The following is a 26200-nucleotide window of genomic DNA, read 5'->3' as shown; positions in this document are numbered from 1 at the left end:
CCTGCTGGATGTGTTCTGGAGGAGAGAGTGGATATGCCACAATTTTTTCCCAGCACATCTGATGCTAGTCTCTGACAACAAATCTTGCCATTACTGAGACACTAGCTCAACTAAACTGTTATTCAGGAAGATAAAAATTGAAATGTCCATGACATTCTTCCTACCAACAAGGAAACAGATGATGATGAACAAGGGGTGATGTGAGACTAAAACTGATGCTTTGAACCATCCAAATTCCATATATATAGTCTCAACTTTGAGAGTGCTACTTTGTTTCTTAGTATTAGTACAGATTACTGACATGCTCTGCAGAATTAAAACATATCTCAGTGATATTATTTCACCTTTGTACTAAAGTGTATCTAAAATGATTCCTGAACAAAAAAAGTAGGCAGATATAGTAATGGAATATTTTTTCTCTTTATCCAGTAGAGGATAAAAGACATGTTATCTAATTATCTCATTTCCCTAAGTCTGAACCTGCATTCATGACAGAGTTTGTTAAAGACGACTTTTAAAGGAAAACCAAGTGATGCCTTTACATGTTTTCACAGGGAGGTTTTTTCCACAAGGTTATGTATCAGTGAGTTCAGAGTCTGTATGTTGTTCAGTTTTCACGCAGATGTGAAGTACTATAATGCTGACTTAGAGAAACACAGCTGCTCATTTAAATATCATAAAAACTCTTATATGGAAGTAGACCTAATCCTATTTCTCCTTATAGATTTTATTTTCATGTAATCCAGGACTTTTGCTTACCTAATATATATTATCATTATGAACTAAAAGCTATTTTCTTTATTTGTGCAGGTTGCAAGGGAGGCAGTGTATTTTTCTTCTTCACTTACTTTTAAATAAATATTGAACAGCCTGTGTCAAGAATTTAGAGGAAAAAAATCCTCACTCTTAAACTGGGGCAGTCTGGAAGAATTTCTTCTTCACGGCGTTCCCGAGTGAGCTGCGTGCTCGGCGACTGCTTCTCCTGCCTTTCTCTTCCCTTCCCTCTCAGCCATGTCCAACTCTTTCCTCCCCACTAGGCAGCCATCAGGGACAGGGCTGTTTTCTAAAATTTGGTTTTAAGGGAGGGGGACCAATGATGATGATGTGTGTTGCAATGTAGTGAGGTAGGAAATCCACATTTAACAAAACTGAATTTTTGGGGGGACAAGGGGCATCCTATGAAACAAGGCCACTGGGGAGGAGAGCAACTTTGACTCTTGAGCTTTACCTAAGTTTCAGTTGGCTTTTTCATACGTTCACTGGCCATGGTAAATGTACGCTGTAGCAACTGTAACCACAAGAGTAATCTCACCTGGGAAATACAGATAAGAAACTCCAACAGAGCGTGTAATAAGAGCACTTGCACTTGCACAGAGCAAGGCCCGTCAAGTGCTCTCAGTGCCCCAAAAGGGGCTGCTGGCAGGTAATTTGACTTTTTTTGCGAAAATAAAATCATATTGTTTTGCAGAGAAGTTGATTTTCACCCAGTCTCTCTTCCACTCTTGGCGATTTTTTAAAGTGCCCGTGTCGGTGACCAACAAATGGGATGGGACTTGCTAGGTGGGGGATCTGCAGACCTGGGAGCCATGGTTTTAATGACCAGTTTCTACATCTCCTGGGATGTGGCAAAGCTGATCTGAAGAGTTCTGTGAAAATGTTTAGATAATTAAATTATAAAAGTAGCTTAGAAATGGGTTTTTCTATAGCAGACTTCTGTATTTAGTATTACAAAGTGTCCCTTGGCCAACATTTTTCCTCCATCACTCGTTCATATTGTCTGCCCTGGTAGGTCCAGCACCTTTGTTGTCTTTCTTCGAGCTTGCCTACTCAGCAAAGTTCATCCTTCGTAAGATAGGCTGTGACGATATGACCAATGTGCATCTCCAAATTAGCTCCCCACCGTGGACACCCCCGAGTGGGATTCATCTCCTCCAAGTGTGCTCACCTCCTCAAGGGGCTTAATGAACTGCCTGAGTCAGGAGCAGGGTTATGGCCAAAAATTGCCCCTGGAGGGTGCACCCAGGGCTTTACCACATGCCCCAAATGTGCACCCATGGGAACGGCAGGACCTGCCCCACCAGCTCAGTAGGGTGAGGGCTTTGTCCCTTTCAAGGTAGCGCTGTGCAAAGGCTTATCGCTTGCTAAGGGGAACTCGGTGGCTAGAGGTGTGCTGAGCCTGAAGAGGCTCTTGGGCACTAAATTTACCATTTTTAGTTTACTGTCCTTACCAAGGAGATGATTTTGGAGGGCTGCTGCTGAGTTAGGGATTGGTATGCCTGTTTCCATGTAATAAAAATATCCTTCAGCTGCCTGTGTGGAAGATCAAAATGAATTGACAACTGTCATCTTTTTATCATTAGTTTCACAATATTTAGTATGTCCTTTAACCCCGGCTTCCTAAAATCTCGCCTTTAATTTTTTTTTACTTTTAAAGAAAATTTCTGTCTTTGACTGTTGCAAGGAAAAGCTTGAAAATACGAAGCCAGGGACACAAGAACCAGAAAATAGTATTTCATTGCGCACTTTAAAAATGTTGCCATTTTTAATGCATCATGTTGTTCATGATTTTTTGAATTCTTGGTGGGTGTTGTTAGCAAACAAAAAACAAATAGGTTTTTTTTCAAGAGATGTATGGAATAATGGGCAGATGCAGGATAAATACTGAAGAAAACGTAGGTGTTTCATTGTCATCTGTACAAAAGCAGTAATAATGTTAATTCTTGTAATATACTGAAAAAGGCAGAAGAAAAAGGAAATTTTGTTATTGGAGAATAAAGCTTTGCCAGGTGTTTATTTACTGGAGATCAAGAAGGTTCTGCAGTCTGCATAAGGTTGTTTAATCCCACCACTGCTACTCGTTTTGTATGTTTTAACTTTGGATAATTGAACAGGGACATAGTTAAAGGCATGAAAATCTAGAAGTCAGGATTTAGGGGCATTCCCTGCTATCTTTTGAAATTAATAAAATAAGATCTGGCTTTCAGCTGATTTCATTCTCAAAGGAAATAGGGCTGGACTTATTACTGTTACTACTACAACTGTCATAGAAAGATTCCTACGTTTTGCTAGCACTGAGTAGTGATAGCAGCAGAGAAAATTCATTTGATCTTATATAATGTTTTCATGGTTAATAAGATTTGCATATGACATTTTTGTATGATTAAAAGTACTGGAATTTCATTGCAGTAGGCATTAACTCCTGTGATTGAAGTTAAGGGAGATTTTTTGGTTTTATAGCTAATCAAGAGTTTAACTGCCTCTGGGGCACTTTAAGAAAATGTTATACTGTACTTAACGAACATTATACTACAAATAAGAGTGATATTCCTGTAATTAAAACAGTCTGGATATTGCTTAATGAATGTTTTTCTTATCTTAATGTATAGGCAGTAAGGATTCATGTAGTTGCCTTTATTAACTTGTGGAGTTAGTTAAAAAGCTGGTTAAAACAGTAAGTCCATATCAGGTCAATATAAAATGCTTATGTAGGGATTTCATTGCTCTTATAAATTTGACTAGTTAAAAAATAAACACAGATGCTTGTTTGTGCCATCCTGAGCCATACTGCAGGGTAGTATTTCTGCCTGTAGACATTTCTAAAGTTAAGTGTTGCCTGGAGCGCTGCGGGATTTGCAGGCGTTCTTCTTTATCGTCCGTTTAGGAAATATTTTAAAATTTCCACCAGGCTTGTGTTCAAAAGCAGGGAGCGGTTGGTTTTCAATTGGTGTAGCTACACTTGCTGTTGATCTAATAGCATTGCGCATTCGTTCTTTTTTCTGTCATATTGCATCAGCTTTGATTTAATTACAACATTTTATTTTTTTGATGTAATTGCAGTGCATTTTAGTTTTACAGTTCTGTTCTTCAGCAGTTTCATATTTACTAATTGCTTGCTAAATTGTTCTTCACTGCTCAGTTATTTGGCACAGAAACCATTCTGAATAAGTTCAGTTTAATACAAAATAATTCTTCTACATAATAATTCTTCTAGAAAATAATGCTTGGCTAAACATAAATCATATCTTTGCTTTTAATCTTATTCTGAAAATATCATGCAGGTTTTTTTTTCCCCAGCTGAGATCAAGCATCTTTATATTGTTTAAAAGATATTCACCAGCTGGATTGCATCTGCATACATCTAAGTCTCAGTTTGGCACAAATCTCTGTGCCAAAACCTGAAAATAGCAGGTTGGCCCATGTATAGCCTAAGAACACATGGAAATGGAACAGTTTCATAATCCAAAATTAATCCCCAGTCCTGCAGGCACTTAAGCACATGGTTAATTTTAAGTGTTTGACTAGTCCTTTTGATTTCTCTGGGCTAAGCACATGCTTGAGTGCGTTTACAGGAGCAATCTCGAAGTGCAGAGAAGACTGCAATATTGTTTTGTTTTTCCTAAGTAGTAAAAATGTCTGTGCTTTATTGAGTAGCGTAATTTACATACATTTCTAAGTACAGGAATCGTCGAGCTGTTTGTGCTTTGGCTAAGTGTAGACTGCCGTAAATTGCAAATCAAGATGAAATATGGCCTATTCAGTGAAAAATTCTCAGAAACATGAAGGGAACCTCAGTTTGTAAAATATCCCCACCACAACCAAAATTATAAAGACGACAATTTGTCATAAAAATTCAGAAATTCTGAAAGACCAAAAGTGGGTGTCGCATTTCGTCTTTCTTCTGACTTCTGCAGCACCAGTGTATTGACACTCGATTCATTTCCTTCTGCTAAATATTCTCAGGCATGTCTTTAGTGTAATTTTATTTTAACTCAGATGTAAATCAGAATGGATTTTAAGGACTGTACTGTTTTCCTTTTCTCTCACACTGCAGATACGTGTATCTAACCTGCACAGGCTCTGGTGAACATAGTGGCTCTGTGTTACAGCAAGGTCATTTAACAGGCGGGAATGGCACTTTATTGATTCTGACTTTATCAAGTGCCTGTTTCTTATTTACATATAACTCGTTAGCAGCCTGCTCCTAAACTGCTCGGGAGGCTTTGGCTGTTTGGGACTCGGACTGTAATCACAGTAATTAGCGCTGAATTTTCAAATGCTGGTCTTGATCTTGACCTTGCAGCATTTAGCCAACGTGCACACAGCTGGACCGGTGGTGGGAGCTGCAAGAGCTCAGTGGTGGGGATGCTCCCCGTATCCTGGTGTGGGCACCGGCACGGAGGGAAGAGAAGGGAGCGGGGAAGAAAAGAGGGGAAAAGCATGTTCAGTGAGGAAAACAAATTCTGCCCAAACATTGTTACCAATTTTTGTGTATGGGTACATAGAGATGTGGGTGGGTGCAGAGTCGGTGTGTGTGGAGGCATTGGGGCAGAATGAGTAGGAAGGGAAGAGCCCGACGGTGAGCCGGAGGGGAGAATTGGAAGAGGCAGGAGTGGTTTTGCAGTGACATAAAGAATCTCCTCAAAGTTCAGCTTTTCTGCAGAGGCCACCAACACGGGTCTGACTCCATAAAAGTGCAACCATTACAGATTTGTGGATTTTATATATTCACTTCCTAAGAGTTTGGCATGGAATGCTCCAGGACAGCTTGTTGGTGACATGTGCCTGATCCTCCTCCTGAACTGGAAGATGCTTGACCCCAGAAGCCATGCTTTTTCCTTTGTGTTGCACAGCCCTGAGCACACTTGCTGCATATTGGTTTGTACACAGCAATGATAAAGCAAATCATACATTGATGTCAGACATCCCAAGTAATTTCTTTTTACTTCTCAATGCACATCTTAAAAAAGGCTCATTTTATGTGTAGTCATTTCTAAACCTCTCAATATGCTATTGAATCTTTATCTTTATTGTGGGATGTTTTTGTTATTTAAAATGTGTTGTAATTTTCTGTCGCAGCTGCTAGTTGTAGTTCTGTAAAATATGTGTAATGCAAGAGCTTCTGTTGGGAAAACGTATAGATGGACAAAATTTTACAGAGTCTCTTTACAGTGTTGTAGATTTGAAAAATGCAACGTAGAATCATCATTAGTTAGATACATGCAAGTGCTTAAAATTTACTTATAGAAATTAAAACTTCAAAACTGTTTATATTTAGTGTTTATGTTTATTTGTATATCTTTATATTTAGGAAAACAGGGAAATGAATTGTTATCTGAACTACTCCTTCCTTTGGTTAATGTGGCAAAGCGAATGTGACACAGACAAACAGAGTGCTTTTCCATTGCCCTGCAGTGATGTGGGTTTGATGAAGCAGCAGAAAGCATCCCAAGGAGCAGAAACTTTGCTAATGGTAAAAGCAAAGCGAGGCGCAGCTCAGCTCGGGAATACTTTATGGCCATGACGAGTTATTCAGAGTTATCCACACCGTAAGGAAGGGAGCAAACTCTCGACTGTATGTCACGTATGTTAAAGCTCCCCAAGACAGGACACCAATTAACCTTGGATGATAGCAAACACACACGCACAGGCTGCCCGAGAGAAGCAGCCTGTTGCCATTAGTAAGAAGCAGCAGCCCTTGTCACCCTGAGCCATTATTTAAATCTCTTTAAAAATTCCCATATTAAGTCAAAGAACCGTAGCGCTCTCCTCTTCCTCACAAACAGACTATTTTTGCTGCTGTGAAAATAGCAGACGTTAGTAATATGAGAAGCCAGTGGTCCTTTTATTTTTATCCTGGCTGTCTAATTTGGCCATTTTGAACCGAGAAGAAAAAAAACCCCTGATCTTCAGTCAAAGCAATTCAAGGCATGGTGAAGCTTGGAGTGAACCAAAACAACAGGGTCAAATGTAGTTGAAAGAACATGGTGGGGTAAATAAAAGGTCTTTTTTTTTTTTTTTTTTTTTTTTTACTTTTAGTGCTGGTGGGAGGAGAAAGTTTGGTTAACTATTTAACCTATGATAGCCTTTTATCATTTTATGGCTTAGACGTCCGTGATTTTAAGCCTTTGTCAGTAAGTTCCTAGTTTGTATTCAATCTTTTCTCTGGTGTCCAGTTATATGACTTACATCTATTTACTGGAGATAGGAAAAAATTATAAATAGCAGCCGAAGATACATATTTTTCCTAAAATGACTTGCCAGCAACTTTGGATTTGGTTCTCAGTTTCCATTTAGACCCTAAACTGCTTTCTTCTGCTCATGCTTCTCTGCATCATGATTTTTTTTTTAACAGCAGGGCTCTCCTTCCCCATTTGGCTCACCTCTCTATTTTTTGGCTATAATGCGATGTGTCCTATCAGTTGGAGCAAGCACTTGCTAAAGGTCACTTGGAAGCTCCCTTTTCATTTCTCCCTGCTACAGTTTTTCCAGCAGGCAACCGCTCTCAGGGGAGCAACCCCCTCCAATCTGTCCCTTTTGATATCCAAAGCTGGTTGTTACGGGGGTTAAATTTCTTAATTCGCCGAGTTTTTGTGAGCGCTTCCTCAGCCCACCGCACTCAGTCCCCACGGCTGGGTGCAGACCGCTTGTCTCCCTAAGGATGCTGTGAAAGTGTTAGGGTTTATTCTTTCACCCTCTTCAAACTTGAGGGACGGGGGCCGATTTTATACCCGTATAACTCCCATCAGCTTCAGGGGAATTGATCTCCCCGTTACATCGGTGCGAGATCGTATCATCAGCCTTACTGGGGGAGTTTAAAATCAGACAAAGCTTCTTCCAGGGCACTGGTAAAGGAAAGCTGCTTGTCAAGAGATCTCAGACTAAGAGAGCTGGTGGCTTCTGCCTGCCCTGGCGACGGGTTAGGTTTGGGGGTTTCTTAATTAGTTTTTGGAGGGTCAGGGAAGTGACCGTAGTGGGTCTGGAACAAAGGAATAAATGAAAATGTAAAGCAGAGTGTTTGATATGTTGATAACCCCCCAGTTTTAATTTTAGCATAATTGGATCAGGGTTAGTGGCAGTTGTTAGGTAAAGTACCTTCGGGAAGTTCTGGCTTTATTCAGAAGTAAATATCATAGCTCTTCTCTTTTAACCTAAGTCTTTTTCTTTTTTTTTTTGACCCAAAGAAGAACTGCTCAGTTTACCTCGGATTTTTTTCCACTAGGAAAGCGCAAAGATTTCAGGGACCTGTATTCTGATGGTAAAGCTTGTGACATGAGCTTTTGTTTTCCATGCGAGGAAACGTTAGCATTTTTTCACATGTTAACTTTTTAACAATTGCGAGGAATTTATTTTCCTTGAAAACTGCCATCCTTTTCTTTTTCCTCCTCTTTTCTCTCTTCTTGATATTTTTATTTCCCTTTTATATGGAGACTTGTAGATTTTGTCACTTCAAACGTTAGCTGTTCCTCCTCTTTTCTTTCGCTTTACAATACACACTAGGAGATTTTTTTTTTTGCATATTCCTCCCCTTTCTCTGTGAGATATTGTAGTTGACCAAATTTAAAACACTACAGTATTTAGCATCCCCGCAGTGCCATTTTAAGTATTTGGACCTGGAAAATGCCCCAAGCAATAACTACCTGAATTGCTTTTAATTACACAATATAGCTGCATCATTTTACTTCAGATTCTTTTTGATTGATGCTGTAAGGCAATTGTAACCATGGATGATGGGATTAAGTGCCTCTTGAAGTGACTTTAGCTTCTTGTGGGAACAAAGGGAAAGAAGAGAACACTTAGTCCCTTTTTGAGTGAACAGCCTTTTTTCACTTGCTATATAAAGAAATACAATTAACAAACATTATCCCCAGAGGTGAATTGAAATGTACATGCGGACAATAACCGCTCTTGACTGCAATTAGACATATATGATCCGAGGTATTTTGGCCATTCATTAGTGCTAATTGTTTGAGAAACAAGCCCACAGTACAAATGATTAAAATGTTAGTGCCATAACCAGGATTATTAGCATGTGTGATAAAATGCATGCGCCGCAGCTGTACCAATAAAACTCTCCGGCGAGTCGCTTTGATTCGACAAATACTCAGCTCGGCTGTGAGCCCTTCGTATTTGCACAGGGCCTGCTGATGTTTATAACAAACAACTTATATCTCCTTTTCTTAATTAGAAAGAATTACTATGCAAATTGCAGGGCTTTGTAATTTCGTAGAAGTTTCCTTTGTCTTTGGTAGATTATTTGTGTATGATTGTAAGCTACTCCCTAGTAAATTTGACATAGGAAAACCATTATGTTTACTCTGGGAGTTTTTTTGCACACATTGGGTAAATAATTTGTAGGAGATTTTGCTGCATTAGCTGGGTCGTGTTCAGTGGGGTCTTAGGTCTTGGGTCGCTTCTGTTGTTCTGCCACAGCACCGCAGATATCCGGGACTGCGGTTGGTATGCAGTTATGTGCATACAGGTCAGAAATATGCATTGTGGAAATTATCCAGCTTTTTTAATTGTTTTAGTCAAATGCCTAAAAATGGTCCTCGGAAACACTTTGCCAACACTGTGCCAAAGATTGTAGAAGGAGAGGTTTGGCCTATAGAGCAACGGGTATTTTTCCATGCATTAGGCAGATCACGGTGTAGTGTCTCTTCCAGGGCTGATTTGATCTAGCAAATAAACAGGGAACAGAGGCATGGGTTAAAGTGCTGATCCTGAAAATCACTTGTGGGAGTACTTTATTTTGTGAGCTGTAGGTTGTTGGCTCCGATGAGAACTGCACAGGTGTCTGCAGTTAAGTATATGTGTGAGTATGAGCAACGCTGGATTGTGAAAATGCAGTTTACAGCAGGGAAGTGTGTATAATTTGGGGTCATTTCACTGGTTGCAGTCATACTGTATGGCTGCCATTGTGAAGTGCAATGTCTCTTAGTAATCAGAAAGGTTTTGTTTTCTCCTTCCTGAGGATGAACTATTTGCTCTTGGGTGAAATGGTTCTCAGAGGATCACAAGTAACTTTAACTTGCCAGCTACCTTTACATATTTGATGTAGACTTTAGTAGAGTGTTATGTTTGCTGAAGAAATTTAGTTTCATTTCCAAGACCCAAGAGCATTCAGCGTGCTGCTAGATGCTATGAATGAAAATATGCTGCTGTAAAACAATTTAATGAGCATTACCCAATAACCTAGTCCTTGTTTTAACTTACAGTGCTTAAAGGAAGAAACATTGTCTTAGCAAATTCACTTGGATTATGTCCATGTGTTTAGTTTAAAGCATAGTCAAGCTTAGTTTGAATCATTAAAATACTTGCAGTCAGGAAACATATGTAAGATTTTCTTCCTCTGAGATTGCAGTGCTGTGTGGGTTTTTTTGTCCTAAAAAAGTAACTGCTGGGGATGTTTTTATTCTATCAAAATAACAGAAGTTGAGATAATCAGGATAGTGTTTCCTTCCAGAGTAGCTAACTGCTCATATGCATAGCACCCTGGGCCTTGCCACTGTTTTAAAAAAGACTATAGGCAGATGGATTTCTTAACAAATCTGCTTCTTCCTCTATGTTTCATTTTATTGTAGAACATAAAATATGACTATGCAAGGAAAATGCACGGTGAGAACAGACGATGATTTTTTAAGAATATATGTCAAAATAATAGCACATGAAAACATTTACTGCAGTCACACCTAAGCATACTTGTTGAAAACTCTTATTTTACATGTGCATTTCTAGAGCTCTTTGTTTTGAAAGGAGAAGAATGCTGTGTTGGTCCACTGACACCGGTTCCTCCCATACATTATTTTTTTTCTGGCCATACCTCTTGAAAAAATTATTGCTTCTTCAACTTGCTAAAATGTTCCATAAGACTAATAATTTGACACATTGGCAGTATATTTTTATAATAATCTGTGTCCTGAGAAACCTGTGTTTTGGGCCTATGTGGCTACAAAGTTGATTAGCTGAGGAGGAGATACCAATAGCCACCGGGCGAAAGTATTTCTAACATTAAGCCTGTTAGGTGATGATATTTTAATGGATAAAATCTACCATTTCTTCGGAGTCAGGCAGTCTGATGGGGAAGCCATACTGCTCCCCCATCTAAACAAATGTTCATAGACCTAAACGGTGACACCTGACTAAACCTGGTCTGGGGGTAACGACAGCTTTACCTACACGATACTACACGCCGTTGTGCGTGGTATGCAGAGCAGAGCCGCCTTTGTGGTCCTTGCAGCAGCGAGAAGGAAACCGGCTGGTCCAACAGCCCTTGGTTCGATGGCAGCCCAGAAGAAATCCTAGGAAACCTGTGTGACAGGAGGTGCACCTCATCTCAGCGTGCTCTGAGACTATGGTGTTAGCCACGTCTATCAGGTTTCTGGCGGGTTGGAGGGTTGGTGAGAAACAGTCATTAAGGGTGCTTCAGGGACTGCTTGGCTCTAGGCTGGAGTTAACTATTAATGGGCTGAGCTCTTTGACTCCTTTGTGCCTTTGGGAACTACGGGGTTGAAGCCATCAGAGAAAGAGAATAGAAACTAATCACTTTTGTCCCCTCATATGTTTAGTGAAGGACTGCAGACTTCTTTATTGACCTCTGTGTCACACTGAAAAAAGACCCTCCTCTTTCCATTTGAGATAAACCACTCTTCCACCTCCTCCTTGCTCTCCCAAAGTGCACTACTGCAAGAAAATGGGATTAAGTGGATTTAACCAGCAGCCACTTGAGTTGCCACAAGTTGTGTTACCATCCCCACTTCAACACGAGGTGGGGGACATGAAGTGGCTCGTGAGAGAGGGGCAAAGAGGGTACTTAGGAGAGACTCAGTGGATCTCAGTTGCATGTCTCCAGGTGTTGTCAGGACCTCCACCACCTAAGTCTTGAAGCTGTTGCTGTTAGAGATAAAGATTTATTAACAAGGGTAGCACTGGCACTTGTAAGAAAAAGGGGTGTCGTTTCTGTTTAACAGCAAAACTGCCTCATTTCTTAGGCTGAATTAAGCATTACCAGGCATATTACAAAGAAGAGTCTGGCAGCGCAGGGTTTTGTGGGCTCATAAAGTGGGTCTACCCAGAACGTGCAGAGACACAGCAGAGGAGATGGTGAAATAGTTGTCTTTTTCGATTTATTTTACTGAGATAAAATGTGATAGAAGCTTTCTTCATATTTTTAACCCAAGGCTTATATTCCACTTTTAGGGTGCACACTTGAGGGGAAGAGAGGGTTCTTCAACGGGGTTAGCTTAGAAAGGCAAATATCTTAGTGGTCTGTCAGCGACACACCACATCAGTTCTGATTTCAATTCACTGAACTCATTTCCAAGTGTTTGCGAGTGTTAGTCATGTTCACTTTGAAGAAAACCCACATGCACGTGTAGCTGTGTGTCATCCAAGTGCAGCAACTTGGGAAGCATTATTATGAAGGGCATAGGAAAATGCATGGGTCCCTGACATGATGCGATAATGACATGTTCAGCATGGTGCTAGAAAAGCTTTCCTTTATTCAAAGTGCTGAATAATATACATGATAATGCATAATGGTGTTATATGGTAGGATTATTGTGTGGCATAAGTGACTTGTGCTCCGAGTATGAAGGCAAATTGTATTACTTTGTCCTCATTTTTGATGTAGCAGAATAGGGCTCGGGGGTACAGCGTGAAACGGGGAGGAACAGGAGCAGGCAAGGGTGGGGTTTTTTTTTGGAAGGCCATGAAACACAGCGGCACCCTCTGCAATTTATTTCTCTGTGCTTGTAATAATGGAGCAAAGCAAGCTCCCTACCGCGCTCAAGGGCAGCCTCCCCCAGCAGCCCCACTGCCTCCGAGTGCACCAACCCAGCTTGCGCTCGGGGTGGGTTAGCTGGTCCCTCACCGCGATCACCAGCACGGGGTGGAGACCACCACAAACCCAACGCCTACGGGCCATACGGATGCCACCCACTCAAGCCACTGAGAAGCGTGGTGCACAAAGCACTTCTTATAAATTTTAAAAAGCACCGCAGCAGACAACCTGCTGATGATGCTGGTGGGTTTATAAGCTGTGATTGGAAGTCTGTGCTGTGGATCTGAAGGTCTGGAGGCTTCTGAGAGGACATGTTGGGATTAGTGAAGTTCCACATTACGTGGGGTTTTCGTTCCTGTTTTCCTTGTTTCTCCCTCCATCCATTTTGCTTATTTAAAATTTGCATGCAAATACGTCTGTTGATATAACGCTAAGGTTGCAAAATCAACGGCACAAACTCATGTTTGTTTTAACCAACACCCCAGCTTCATTCACAGCATGCCGTCCAGCTCCTGGAGCAAACGTGGCAGATAGCAGCCCCCTCTCTAAAGCAGTCCTGCTCCGTTCCCAGCACAACCTCCAGTCTATGGAGGAGTCCTATGACAGGGGAAAAACCACCACCACCCCCCTTCTGTATTTAATACTTGCTGTAGTGCACAGAACAGGCAGTGTAATTAAGGCGGAATGGATAACCTCAGCCATGGCAGTTCTTCAGTTCTGAGTATTTAAGTTTGCAACTTCTGTTGAACATAGTTGTTTTGGAGTTTCATACTGTAATTAATTGTAATACTGATATCTCCCTAACTTGAGTCTTCCTAAGGAAAAAAAAAAACATAAATAACCCCAAATCAGGCACTATCTAGGTAGGAACATTCCTCTTTTAAAATATAGTCAATTATTCTTTACAGCATTGTAGCCAAGAGTCTAATTTCAACAATATCCTTTACAGGGTGGATTCTCCCCTGCCAGCTGGTGTTCCTAAGCTTAGTTATCGCTTTGCATCATCTCACAAGTACGTTCCCAGGCGAGCTGTGCTGTATGTACCTGCAGATGATGAAAAGAAGATACGAAAAATCCCATCACTAAATGTAGATTGTGCGGTGCTGGACTGTGAAGATGGCGTGGCTCTGAACAGAAAGGTAATTTTAAATTATCTGTGTGATATAATCAGTGCTAAAGAGAACTTGTGGAAAGACATTGCCTTTGCCTTGGGGAAGTGACAACCAGAGAGACAAAGATAAATCTTAAGATAAACAAAATAGTGTAACAGTGATAGGCTTTGTGAAGGCGTTGGGAAAATCTGCTTACCCAGAACTGAAAGAGATCCCGTGTGAGTAAGTGGGGAGGGAGTTCTGAAGGAATACGGAGCTGGCTGTAAGCTCTCGTCACAGAAGAGTGGGAGATACTATTATTATTGCTGCATATTTCTTAGGGAAGGGGAGGAAATGGTCTGTGCGAAGAGAAGCAGGAAAGAAAGAGTTTTATTGGAATCACCAGGTGGGGGGTTTGTTGTTGAAACGAAAGTATCTTCAGATTGTGTGGAAAACAGCATTTGGAAGAAACGCTGTTAGGGGTGTTTCTGAAGGAAGGAGAAGTTAGAACACGAGTGTACCAGGGTTTGGAGGGCAGTTCAGACTGAAGGAGCTGCAAGAAAGCAGGGCTGGAGAGCAGAGCGGGAGATAGATGTAGATGTGTCAAGTACCAGTGCCAAGTTTTCGTTGACATTGAATTGTGAAAGAAGAGAGAATGATCTAGCATGCATTCAGTTTTGTTTGCAAGCAAAATTTTTAAATATATGAAGATAACAATTTTAAAATGTTTCACGTCTCAGAATCATAGAATCATTTAGGTTGGAAAAGACCTTTAAGAATGAGTCCAACCATAAACCTAACACTGCCCAGTCCACCATCTTAAACAATAATTATGAGAAACTGGTGTAAATGTTTCCTAGTGAAAGCTATTTCTCAACAGGAATGTAAGTTTGCCATCATATGATTTTTGTATTTGTCGGTTTTCCTATCCATGTTACAGTGCTTCAACTCCAGCAAACAGTGTTTAGGGTTTCAGTACGAATGTGTTGTCCAGGAAGTTATGAAAATAGGCTTGAAAATTTTCCCATATCCTCTCAAAAATGTGGACAAAATTTTATTCTCTTCTGTTTCTTGGGGGTTAATGCTTTCCAGAAGGACTCTCTTGGATAGTGCCCTCTTTAATCTTCAGCTCTTTACACGTATGTTGGAAAGAAAAAAGTTTACAAAGTTTGCATATATCTATTTTAGATCTGAAAAGTGAAAATAGCATTGCTGAACGTTCACGTGTACTGCTGAAGACAGTTGGAAAACATCTTCCAGTTGCTAAAATTCTGTGTGGAAGACTAAGATCATACCTGCTGTCACAGTGAATTAGTATTTTTTAGGTCATATCTGGGAGGCTGCTGCAGTAAGATGATGCAAGACGCAATTGGGTATTAAACTGTAGTATTTTTAGGTGCAGCTTAATTATATCAAACAAATAATTTATAGCTGAAGCACCTATTTGTAATAGAGGATGACAGCAAAACAAAATTTGATGATCAAGATGACAAAGTTAATAGTAGTAATTTCTAAAGGGTGGTAAAATTCTAGCTCTGTTGAAGTGAAGGGGAGTTATGCCACTGGGTGAAATATTTCAAAGAAATCAAATCAGGGGGAAAATCTGTAATAGGAACTTGAGACAACAGATGAGCCCCTGACTGAGCTTAAATGCAAAAAGGAAGCAGTCAGGAGTTAGAAGTGGGGACAGGCTACCAAAGAGCAACACAGGAGTGTGGTCGGGGCACGTAGGGGCAGAACGAGGAAGGTCAAAGTTTGGCTGGAATTTGAACTGGTGACGGGTGAGCAGGACAACAAGAATGACTACTACGAGTGCATCAGCAGCAAAAATGGGAAGGAAAACCAGGGAAAGTGTGGACCCACTGCTCCATGAAGCCTTACTGTCTGAGTCTGCTCTCAGGCCTCCGAGGTCATCTCCTAGAAGCAAAACTTGGGAGACGGAGGTAGCAGCCACAGTAGGGGAGGATGAAGTTCGGGTCTATTTAAATAAGATGGTCTGTGTGACCAGACAGGACACGCCGGGGTACAGCTGATATGCTGGAGGGCAGAGCTGCTCCTCGGATGGGGCTTTACAGTTGGAGGAACGACTTGACAGAAATGTAATAAAGTCCAACAAAAGTAAACACAAAGTCCCAGCGCCAGGCTGGGGTAACCCCCCGCACCAGTACAGGCTGGGGGGGTGACTCCCTGGGGGCACCTCAGCCAAAAAGACCCTGGGTGCTGTTTTACGGCAAGCTGGACCGGGTCAGCGCTGGAGCCTCGCAGCAAAGGGGGCCGACCACCTCCCGGGCTGTGCTGGCACGGGTGCAGCCGGCACGTCCAGGAGAGGGGTCCCTCCTCTCCACTTGGCTTTTGAGGGTCTCCCGGGGAGGGGGAGCTGTGCCCAGCTGTGGGCTCCGGGACAAGAGAGAGAGCGAGCAATGGGAGGGAGCCCGGGAAGGGCCACCAAGGTGGTCACGGCGCAGGAGGAGAGGCTGAGGAGCGGGGTTTGGTCATGCTGGAGAAGAGACGGCTGAGCTGGGCCTTGACGGAGGCTTTGCTGCCTGAGGGGAGCCTGAGGGTGGGTGGCAGAGCCAGGCTCTTCTCCGAGGAGCTCAGCACCAGGGCAAGAGCAAAGGCCACAGGTTGCACGAGGGGAGATGCTGACTGGGGACAAGGGGAAAAAATCTTCCCCACGCAGGTGGCCAGATGCTGGAAGAGGTTGTCCAGAGCGGTGGTGCATCCTCCCTCGGTGGGGGTATTCAAGCCTTGGCTGGATGAAGCCATGAGCAACCTGGTGTAGAGCAGCAGTTAGCCCTGCTTTGAGGAGGCGGATGGACGAGGTAGTCTCCTGAGGTCCCTTCCAACCTGAATTAGACCGTGTGATTGCATGATCTAGTAGTAAAGTGTTGTTCAAAGTGATTGGAAGATTGAATTTCATTTTTAGATCTGCCACAGATACTCAGGAAGACTTTGAGACTTAGGTTCTGTGAATGTGAAGCTGCAATTATTATTGCTCTTGCAGCTTAATTTATTAATGTTTCTGAGGTGTTCGGAGACTTTGTGTGAAAGATATGTCATAAACATGCATGAAGTACAGTATTCACTGGCCCATTGCAAATGGGTCATCTCAAACTGAGAAAAAATAACCACTGGGAAACAGCAACACTGAGTCTGTCATTTAATCATTATTCTTAAAATGAATAGTACTGATGAATGTGACTACTTATTGCTGTGTTTTGTATCACTAAAAATGCTACGTATGGATTTTCTTGAAACTGCTGCAGAAATGTTAGGGCTTGGGAAAATCAGGACCTGGTTGAAGGTTCACAGTGCCATGAGCCAAACCTACCCGTCTACAGAAGGCCTTCACTTGCATCAAATCCAAGCAGCAAGTTTGAACCACATCTTAACAAGTCTATTTTAACAAGATGCTCTGTGGATTGTATTAGGATTAAGTTATATTTGGAGAGATCAATAATCTGGAATGTCAGCAGCTCCCTTTGCTTCCTCATTTAGAGGGAAACAAGGAAGATGAACTTCCTATAAGTGAAACTGATAACATTTGTAGTCTAAATTAAAAAGTTTTAACAGTTTTCTATACAATATTTTCTCTCAAAGAAATTTTGGAAGATATCTTCCCCTGTGCCCTCCACCCACAATTATGTTTTGTAATGGCTCACAGAGAGCACCAGAAGAATGGAGCCCATACCCATATCCATACCCTAATATGCATACCATTTTGGTGTCTGCATTTCTTACCTTCAAGAGTTACAGCAGTGACTGTGATTTCAGGTATCATCTGTTGACATCACCTTCTTTTCAGTCTTTTTTTCTAGTTGATATTTTGACTAAATTGAAAAAAAATCACCTTGCAGCAAGAAGTTCGCAAGGAGAAAATTCCTCAGCAAATTTTCTGAGGGGAACCAGTGGGAAGAAATGGCTAAAAAGCAAAGTTATAGTATGCTGAATACTGAGCCTGCAAGTAGGGTGAAAGCTGATCCTGGTATGAGTAGGACACAAGGAGCTTTTGCAACCCCTTTGGGACTGGACAGAGCTGCAGGAGGTCTTAAAAAATTCAGAATAGGGAAGATGGTAGGAAGATATCCCAGTGTTGCTGAAAATTTCAGCCTTCTTTTAAAAGTTAGCTTTGGTCTTGCTGAACATATCCTACTAGTCATGCTGACTTCAAATCCTGGTTGGGGCTCCACACGCTTTTTTTAGAGGTTCAGATGCATAGTGTCACATGGTGTGGACTGTCAGCTATGTCTCCAGGTGTCTGACTCTGTGAGATGTTGGGAATTTCTACAACAGAAATTTAGGTTTTGGTTGGGGGGAGAACTGAATACTACTAAAGGGAATTCGCGGGTGAAGAGCTCTTCCCCACTAATGTACATGTAAAGTTTCTCCAGTGTTGCTATACATTTTAAAGAAATTACTCAGAATGGCTCACTTGGCAATATTTTTAAGTGAACAGTTCAAATAGAAGTTCTAAAACTATAAAAATAGAAATAATACAGATTGCAGTGTTGATATGTTGCAAATACATCACACTCTAGGGACTTTTTGTAAAATGGTACAAAAATAGGCTGCATCTATTTTAGCTCTTCACAGGAGAAGGCCTGAATATTCTTTCATTTTAATTGTAAAAAAGAAAAAAAATAAAAAAGATGGCTGCATCAATGTGCTTGACCAAGTCATATAAGCCAGTAAGCTGAATTGCATGTTATGCCATTGAGAGGTCTCTGTGTAGGAGCTGAGCTGTCTGAAGATATCTCAAGGGCTCTCAGCCAAGCCAGCACTCCCTGGTATAGCTTTCTCTGTAGAGTTGCATTACCCACTGTGCTTCCATGCCAGGTGAACCTCTTATCAGGTGGAAAAGTTTCCTTCTCCTGATGGAGAACGGAAGATTTCCATGGCAGTGCTTTCATTTTCCAAGGGCAGAGGGGGCTGTGATTTCGTGTTTAGTTCCCATAGGTCTTATAAGGTTACCACCCTTACAGGAGTTTTCTAGAAAAGCATTTTTTTCAGCAGGATCCTGTCTTCAGTGCTGCTATTCTTCAGAGCATCCAGGAGGTGTTAGCTGCCAGGCCAGCCTAGCAAAAGACCAGTTGGAGCTGCTACTGTAGTGTTTATGCCTCTTTCTGAGTCCTTGACAAGAGTTTCAGAGCATTTTGATGCCTCAAAACCAGTGCTATTAGTGGCTTTATCTTCACTGAGGTCAGTAGGGTGGTTTTAAATAATTGGGATATACAGCACCTTACTCTGTAGCTGCCTTTAGTGTGCCATCAGGCCAGGCAGGGCACAGTCCCTTCTGCCAAAGATGACCTTTGAAAATTATCATCTCAGGCAAATTTTTAAGGGGCTAGGATTTGGCCTTCTCTTTCCATGGGGAATGCCAGTGTTATAATTAAGAATCAAAACAAAATCCCATGTTCCTCCTCACCTTTTTTGTATCAGAGGTGTAAAAGCAATCCCTTGGAGTGTACACATGGCTGGGAAATGTCTGTGCGGTTCTCTGGCACAAAACACTTGAAAATAGGAAATTTTATTGTTGTTCCTCTGGCACTAAATAGATCTCATTCATCCAATAAAAGTTATTGATATCCAGGGCTGCACTGTAAAACGACATAGGACCAATTAGGGTTTAAGCTCCTAAGTCTTTTTTGCTGTGAATCGTGACTGTATCGCTTTGTCTCTTCTGGAAGGAAGTTGCTCTCTCCTCCAGCACTTGAGCGAGAGAAGCTGGGGAAGAGGAAGCCTTAGCTCTGTCCTTTCCTCATGTCCCTTCCTCAAGAGGGGAAATAGCAGCCCCTGAGCCTCTTCTGTTTTCCCTGCTCCCCTCAGCAGTGAGGGGAAGCTCGGTTGGGCTAAGAGGATGGATAGGGAAGGACCTATTTTGCTTATCCGCAGCATGGCCTCTTAGGGTCATAGCACAATTTTGTTCCTACTTAATATCTTGTAGCCACTTAAAAGATCATTGCTGTGCTGTGCCATGGAAGAAAAAAAAATCAATTAATTCTTTTGAATCGTCTGTTTTTAAAAATAGGATTAAAGCCTGACCACTTTTCAAACTGTTCCGTTATGAATAACGCATATGTAAGAGATGACTCTGGGTTCATTACAGTTAAGAGCAGATCATCCGCATACATGCTGATTTTATGGAGATTTCTCTCCATGAGAATGCCTCCTCCACCTCTCCAGTGATCTGATCCTGGGGTCAGAACAAACAGCACGCTGGCAAGAGAGCATCCTTGCCTACCATTTTTCCCCTAATCTGAGGCCTTCTGACCTTTTTATTCCTTATCACTGATGAGAAGAGGCTCTTGCATGTAAAATAACACTTCAACTAAATTTGGGAGTGGAGATAAATACATAAAATGGGTCAGCGTGGTATACAAAAAAATCCTAGGCTTTCCTTATTGAAATGCATTTCCTTATTGATCTTATTGAAGGCTTTTACAGTATCAGTGGAAAAAAGCTGCAGTTGGTTTCCATAAATCTCTAGCTACTTCAATTAAAATCAACAGTTTTCCTGTATTATGTGATGATAATCTTTTTTTTTTAATAAAGCCAAGTTGGTTAGGATTTATCAATGCCGCAGGTATTTCTCTAGGCTCATAGTGAGAATGTTAGCTAGTACTTCATAGGCACAGTTGCATGAAACATTGATAACTAGGTTATTTTACCAGGTCTTTGCTTTATTTATAACAAATTAGTACTGTACCTAATTGTATTCCTCCTACAGGGAGAAGGCTTGCTGATAAAGTGTGTAGAGAATGATTAAATGTACACAGGCGCATAGTAGGGTGACTTCTCTTCAAAAGATGCACAAAATTAAAATGGGAATGCTGCTTTCCCCAGTGGCTTGCCATTATTAAAATTCTCAGTAGCATGGGAAATTTCTTCTGTAGGAATTGGGGAGTCCAAAATCTCTCTGGTTTATTGTAGGGAAGCTGAACTGTACAGTGAAACTCTGCAAGGCCTTTTTGATCCTTGAAGAGTTCTGATGAATATACATTTTTATGAAAGTTGTAAAGTGTTTTCATTTCCTTATTAATCCCACCATGGTCCTGGAAGAACTGCCACTCCTGAGTGGTAACTGTGACAATAAGTTTTTGTTCCTATTGTTTTACTCTACAAGCCAATCATCTTCCTTACATGAAGATTTGAGGATTCATAAGGACGATCACAATATTCAGCAATTTTCTTCTTAATGAGCTCAGTAATGCCTGTGTCTCTTCGAGCAGAGCCTTTGAATTGCCAGTTATTTCTTTTCCACTGATTCAGATGTACCCAATTAAGTTTGACTTGGACATGTTCTGATATATCTATTACTGCTGACAGAACGGTGTCTAGAAACTTAGGGAAAATGTCTTGGCTCAGTATTAACAGGGATTTCAGGCAGAAATACATTAATAGACCTGGGAAAATATTTTAAAACATATAGTTAATGTTTGTATGGACTTGGAATTCACAGTACTTCAACTCTGTGTGTAGTCCACTGTCCTCAGGCTCCTCAGCACAGCTGGGTATCGAAGGCTAATTGCAGGACTGGAAGTCATGTATTGCTACACATTTCTGGACCAGTTTTCAATATATTTCATCTGTTTTCATATTAGGAAGGACCTGGCTGCACAGCCACTGCTCATCTAGCACTTAGCTTGAAGGGAGCCGTTGAGTTTCAAGTGTGCTACAGGAGATCAAGCCAATACAAAAAGTTCAGTATACACGTGTAGCTTAGAAACAATCCGTTGGATCAAATTTGGGCAGACTTTTGTTTGCATGCAGAGCCATGTGTTGGGTTGTGTTGTCAAGGTTGCAATGGTACTGGGAGTGAGGAAAACATAAAGGTACTGCCCAGATCGCAGTCACAGGGGTTCTCAGCACTCAACACCATTTGCTCCAGGTCTCCTTTGCTTTTTCGTTGGCCATGAGCAGGCAGAGGAACGTGATTGTATGTCCAAGTTTCTATTGTCCTGCTTATTCTTCCACATTGCAAGGGCCACATTTTGAAACAGAGAGGCAGGCCAAACATGAGGAAACCCACAGACCCCATTAACAGGGACATGGATCAGAAAGCAGTAGGACATGCAGAGAATACAGCACTTGCCCTCTTTGATAAACTTTTCTGCGAGGTATCTCTACAGTCACAGTCAAGGTAGTGGTCTAGTGGACCTTTGGTCTGATTTAGGTAAGAGAGGTAGGTAAGGGAAGGTGGAAATGCATAGTACTTGCCCCAGTGCATTGGTGCCATCAAAGCTGGACCTGTCCCAGGATGGTGAGGAGCGGGGGGAACCTTAGAGATCCTCAGAAGATTATGGGCAAAATCTGTGGTTTATTTTACCAAACTGTTTAAGCATTACCTGTTTACCTGGGGTTTAGTAGTATTATTAGGTAGCAAAACAAGGAACTGTGGTGGGATGCTGTGTAAGGGAAAAGAATTTTTGATGTCAGATGGAGGAACAGCGTAGCCATACGCATGGAAGTTGCAGATGAGGGTGAGGATGTGTGTGGCCATGGCTAGGCTTGGGAACCTTGGCAGGTGTCAGCTGAAAGCATGGTATTTAACCTCTGTACCTTTGGTTTCATCTAATATTCCTCTGGAAACCAGAGAAAAGGATCCTAGCATTCAGTGGTGGGAGCTAAACCACCAGTACCTATGCCTCATTTCCTTCCACTGTATGTCCAGTTAGCAGGAGTCCACAATAGTTATGATGCTGCAGATTCTGCAGTCCTTATTCAGATAACATTTCACAATGAATTAAGGACATTTGTGTCTAAATGAGTAATTCAGGATTAAGCCCTTCAGGAGTTTGAGCTTCTTCCTCCTATGCACGACTACATATTGAACTGAAGGCACATGTGTCATGCTAGTTGCAGAACACACCATTCCCAAAATAAGCATAGAACCATCTAAACCCAGCCTTTTATTTCCACCATGAACTAAGTCCATGCTATGACATCCCTTCGACTTAGAGTGGAGTAATTTATCTCTGTTCAACAGAAGACAAAACACATGGATTACAATTCTCTAAAGCCCTGGTTTTTACATATTCTATGAATTACTTTTTTCTCTGAATTGTGAAAAGACTGTACGTTAAACAGTGCTTTATACACCAAAAGAATACACTTTCATGGAACAGGCTGGTATCCAAAATAGCTACAAAAACACATCTTTGGCTTACTGAAACTGGAGAGCATCCAGAGCCATGAATTCATTGCGCACTCACATACCAGAATAGAACACAATACGCAACTCTTGTGATTTTTCTCGTCCCTGTCGGAAAAGCCATAATAAATGGGGACAGACATTAGGAAGTACATGCATTTGTTGACTCACATGTAAACCTGCATAGCTCTGCTGGCTACGTAGTAAGCAGCAGGCTCTAGGGGCACAAAATCTCTTAATGTGTCCCCAGGTTACACATTGCCATGCCCAGAGTTTGGGCGTCTAACTAAGGAATTCTTTTGCAAAGAAGCAAAAAACATGCCAGGTTTTTTTCTTCATTTCAGGTAAGTCAAAACATCTAGCCATGTGTGAAAGCTGCTGTTTTGGCAGTGGTTTTTATGTATGTATGGAGCATGTGCAGTTGTTAGCACATCTAAATGCATTGACCGAAGCATGTTGTATATCTGTCTCCAAAGACAAATGCACACATCTTCAAATCCAGCATGCTGCAGATTTGGATGTTAATGTAAGCTGCTCTGCTGAGGTTGCCCAACTTTCCTTTTGGCTACAAATATCATAAGGGAGATTATGCTCTGTCTTCTTGTTTGTCAATAAGGAAAGGCATAAGCTGACTGTGGAGTCTGATCAGCACTGTGCATCTTTTCTGAAAGGATAAATAAAAAATCTTAGTGTTTTCTGAGTTTGACTACAATTTCTATCTTTAAAGCAGCTTGGTTGCTCTGAGATTGCTGTTTCAACTCCTGAATGGCTGCATAACATAGTGCTGTCTACCGTGGATCACTGTAATAGCTCTTTTTGCTGTCCTTCTTTCACTGCAGTGTGTTAGGGCTACCCTCTCCAGAACAATGTACTTGCCAGTTATTTCAAGATTGGGAGAAAAGAATTGTAAATATTTTTCTTCATTTCTGATCACTGAGCTCCAGAAGACCGTAAATCCTTGTGGTGTTCCCCATTTGGGAGCAACTGGTTGTAAAGACCTTGGCTGTTCATTTTAGGATGATTATAAACCATGGCTTGCTCATTCTTTCCTCCTTACTTGTTACAGTCTCTTACTAGATTGCCTCAGAATAGCTGCTCCTATGCCAGGCTTAGAGATAACTTCATCTTCTAAGATTTCACAATGCAATTGTGCATTAAAAGGGGATATGTTGAACAAATGGGTATTTTCTTCCATCTTAGCCAGGTTATTTGGTTACATTTTAAACTTTGATTCCACACAGACCCAATCTTCCACTCATTAACCAATTATTTTTAAATAGAATAATTATAGATCATAATTTAGTTTGCATTTTCTTGAGAAAAAGGGCAAATTAATACATGTAAACATGGGTGAATCTATTTAAATAAACTGTCCACAAAATCCTTACAATATGTAAACAACATTTGTTATGCCTTGGAGATAGCATATGATTGGACTCATGAGACCCTGTTTATCCTACTGAACAGTTTCTTTTATAACTTCAAAGGGAATTTTATATATTTATGGCAATAGCAGGGTGTTAAGTGTAGCTAGACAGAAATTATACCTCAGCTATTTAGTTAATGCCAATAGGGATTAAATTAGATTTTATAGTTGTTAGTAGAAGTCTGTTTTGTAGCTAACAAGTGGGATTTTTAAATCCTGGAAAGCATAATCCTATTATAAAACTGGCAGCTGAATTAACATTATCTAGGAAGCAAGTCTTCACGGATTAACATTTTTTGACATTAACAAAGAAAAACTAATGCTACAGGGATATTAGATGCTTTTCCCAAAAGTAGGAAAAAAAAGGAAAGTGAATATAGGACAAGATAAATGGCACAAATACTGCAGGAAGGCAAAATGGAGTGAAATATGCATGAGAAATGAAATCTGGGAGTGGCCATGTTCTGCCTCAAATACAAAAGAAATACACCGGGTAGGAAAAGGCTCCACAATTGGTAATTCATTAGCCCACGCATTGATTTATAAGTGCCTTGTGACTAATTCACAGTTATCCAACATGAGCGTGGGATAGCCACGAAGGCCTTCTCCTGTCCTGAGGGCCAAGGTCTTTGCATTCCAGCTAGATGCTCTAGAGGCCAAGGACTGGCAGCATTGCAGAAAAAACACTTGTCCCTTCACTGAACAGGCCCATAAAGCTGTTCCACCAAGACCATGATGAAGTTCTTCCAAACCTTAAAGGCCAGTTATGGGACAACTGCTGTAAACAGTGATGCAGGAGATGAGCGGGGGTCACTGAACTTGCTCGTCTTGCAATATCTTATTCTAGGCATTGATAGACTAAATAGCTGTAAGAGTATATGCCATGTCATACTTCAATTAAAAAATCTTTGTCATCACAGTTGCATTGCAAACCTTTTATTACTTACAATTGTGAAGTATACGTCTCCTGTAAATTATTTTAAAAGCTATGTGTTTAGAATCTGAGCCCTTATTCACAGCTGCAGCATTGAAATAATGGAAGTAGTATTTTGTTGTGTGGAGGCTTAAAAGGAATCCACTTGATAAAATTATCTGTCACAAAAACATGCCAAACAATTTCTTCCAGATTTTGCAACATCGTATGCAGTGTTGCTGACCCTGTGCGGATTTTACTGTAACAGTATCTGTTGGCTGCCATCTTGTCTCACAAATTTCTTCCTTTTTATCAAATAGAGAATTTCATTAATTACTAATGAGAGCTAAACTGAAACAATTTGTTCTAACTTTGCCTTCTAACCTCCCAGTTTCTTGGTTCAAGTAAAGCAGAACTAGATCTGAGTCACTGTCCGACTGGGGTTTTGTTATCAGAGATTTAATTGTGGCTTTGCAAACGTAATACACAGCTTCACAGGTTGATTCTTGGTTTGGTGCTTTTGAAATGCTGCATTTTTGCTCCTTGTGGGTTGCTACTTTAACCATTATTACTTACTGGCTTACATTTTTACCAAGCATCTTTTCTGCCAGAGCGTGTGTGTATAGCAATCATTGCTGTGGTTAAATCCGTTACCAGACGTGTAGCTGTGACTGCCTTCAGGGCTTTCTTAAGTCACGGTTGTGTAGCATAGACTTTATGTTGCAAAGCACATAACAACATCTAAGCTGTGGAAATAGTGTGAAATTTCTAAGTTGCCAAACTGTCCTCCTCTGAAGTTAGTGCCATGAGGAAGAACCTTGGCACCATTATGTCAGTGGGAAAATTCACACCATTTGGCATCAACAGGACCAAGATTTATCCCCTGTTGTGTGCATGTTGCACCAACGATAATGAACTCTAGTGGGAATTGGAAATAGTTGCTTGCCTTCTATTGTGGCTCTTTTTCAAAAATCTGTCCCTGCAAATGCTTTTTTTTCTTTCTTTCTTTTTCTGTAGGTAGAAGTATGCAACAGTCCATAAGCCTGGTGCTTTAAAGCAC

General features: G+C 41.1%; 1 protein-coding gene across 4 annotated transcripts in view; it reads left to right on the top strand.

Moving 5' to 3' along the window:
* CLYBL (citramalyl-CoA lyase) overlaps positions 1-26200 on the top strand; it is a 175235-nt gene that overhangs the window by 77577 nt on the left and 71458 nt on the right. For all 4 annotated transcript variants that reach the window (XM_075045918.1, XM_075045917.1, XM_075045922.1 and 1 more), the window contains one exon: positions 13509-13698. In XM_075045918.1, the coding sequence (XP_074902019.1) occupies positions 13509-13698 (190 nt within the window). The remainder of the gene's footprint in view (positions 1-13508; positions 13699-26200) is intronic.

Source organism: Buteo buteo, chromosome 14, assembly GCF_964188355.1.
Source record: "Buteo buteo chromosome 14, bButBut1.hap1.1, whole genome shotgun sequence".
NCBI lineage: Eukaryota > Metazoa > Chordata > Aves > Accipitriformes > Accipitridae > Buteo > Buteo buteo.
Note: the sequence above shows the minus strand (reverse complement) of the source record. Positions and strands in the feature narration are given on the sequence as shown.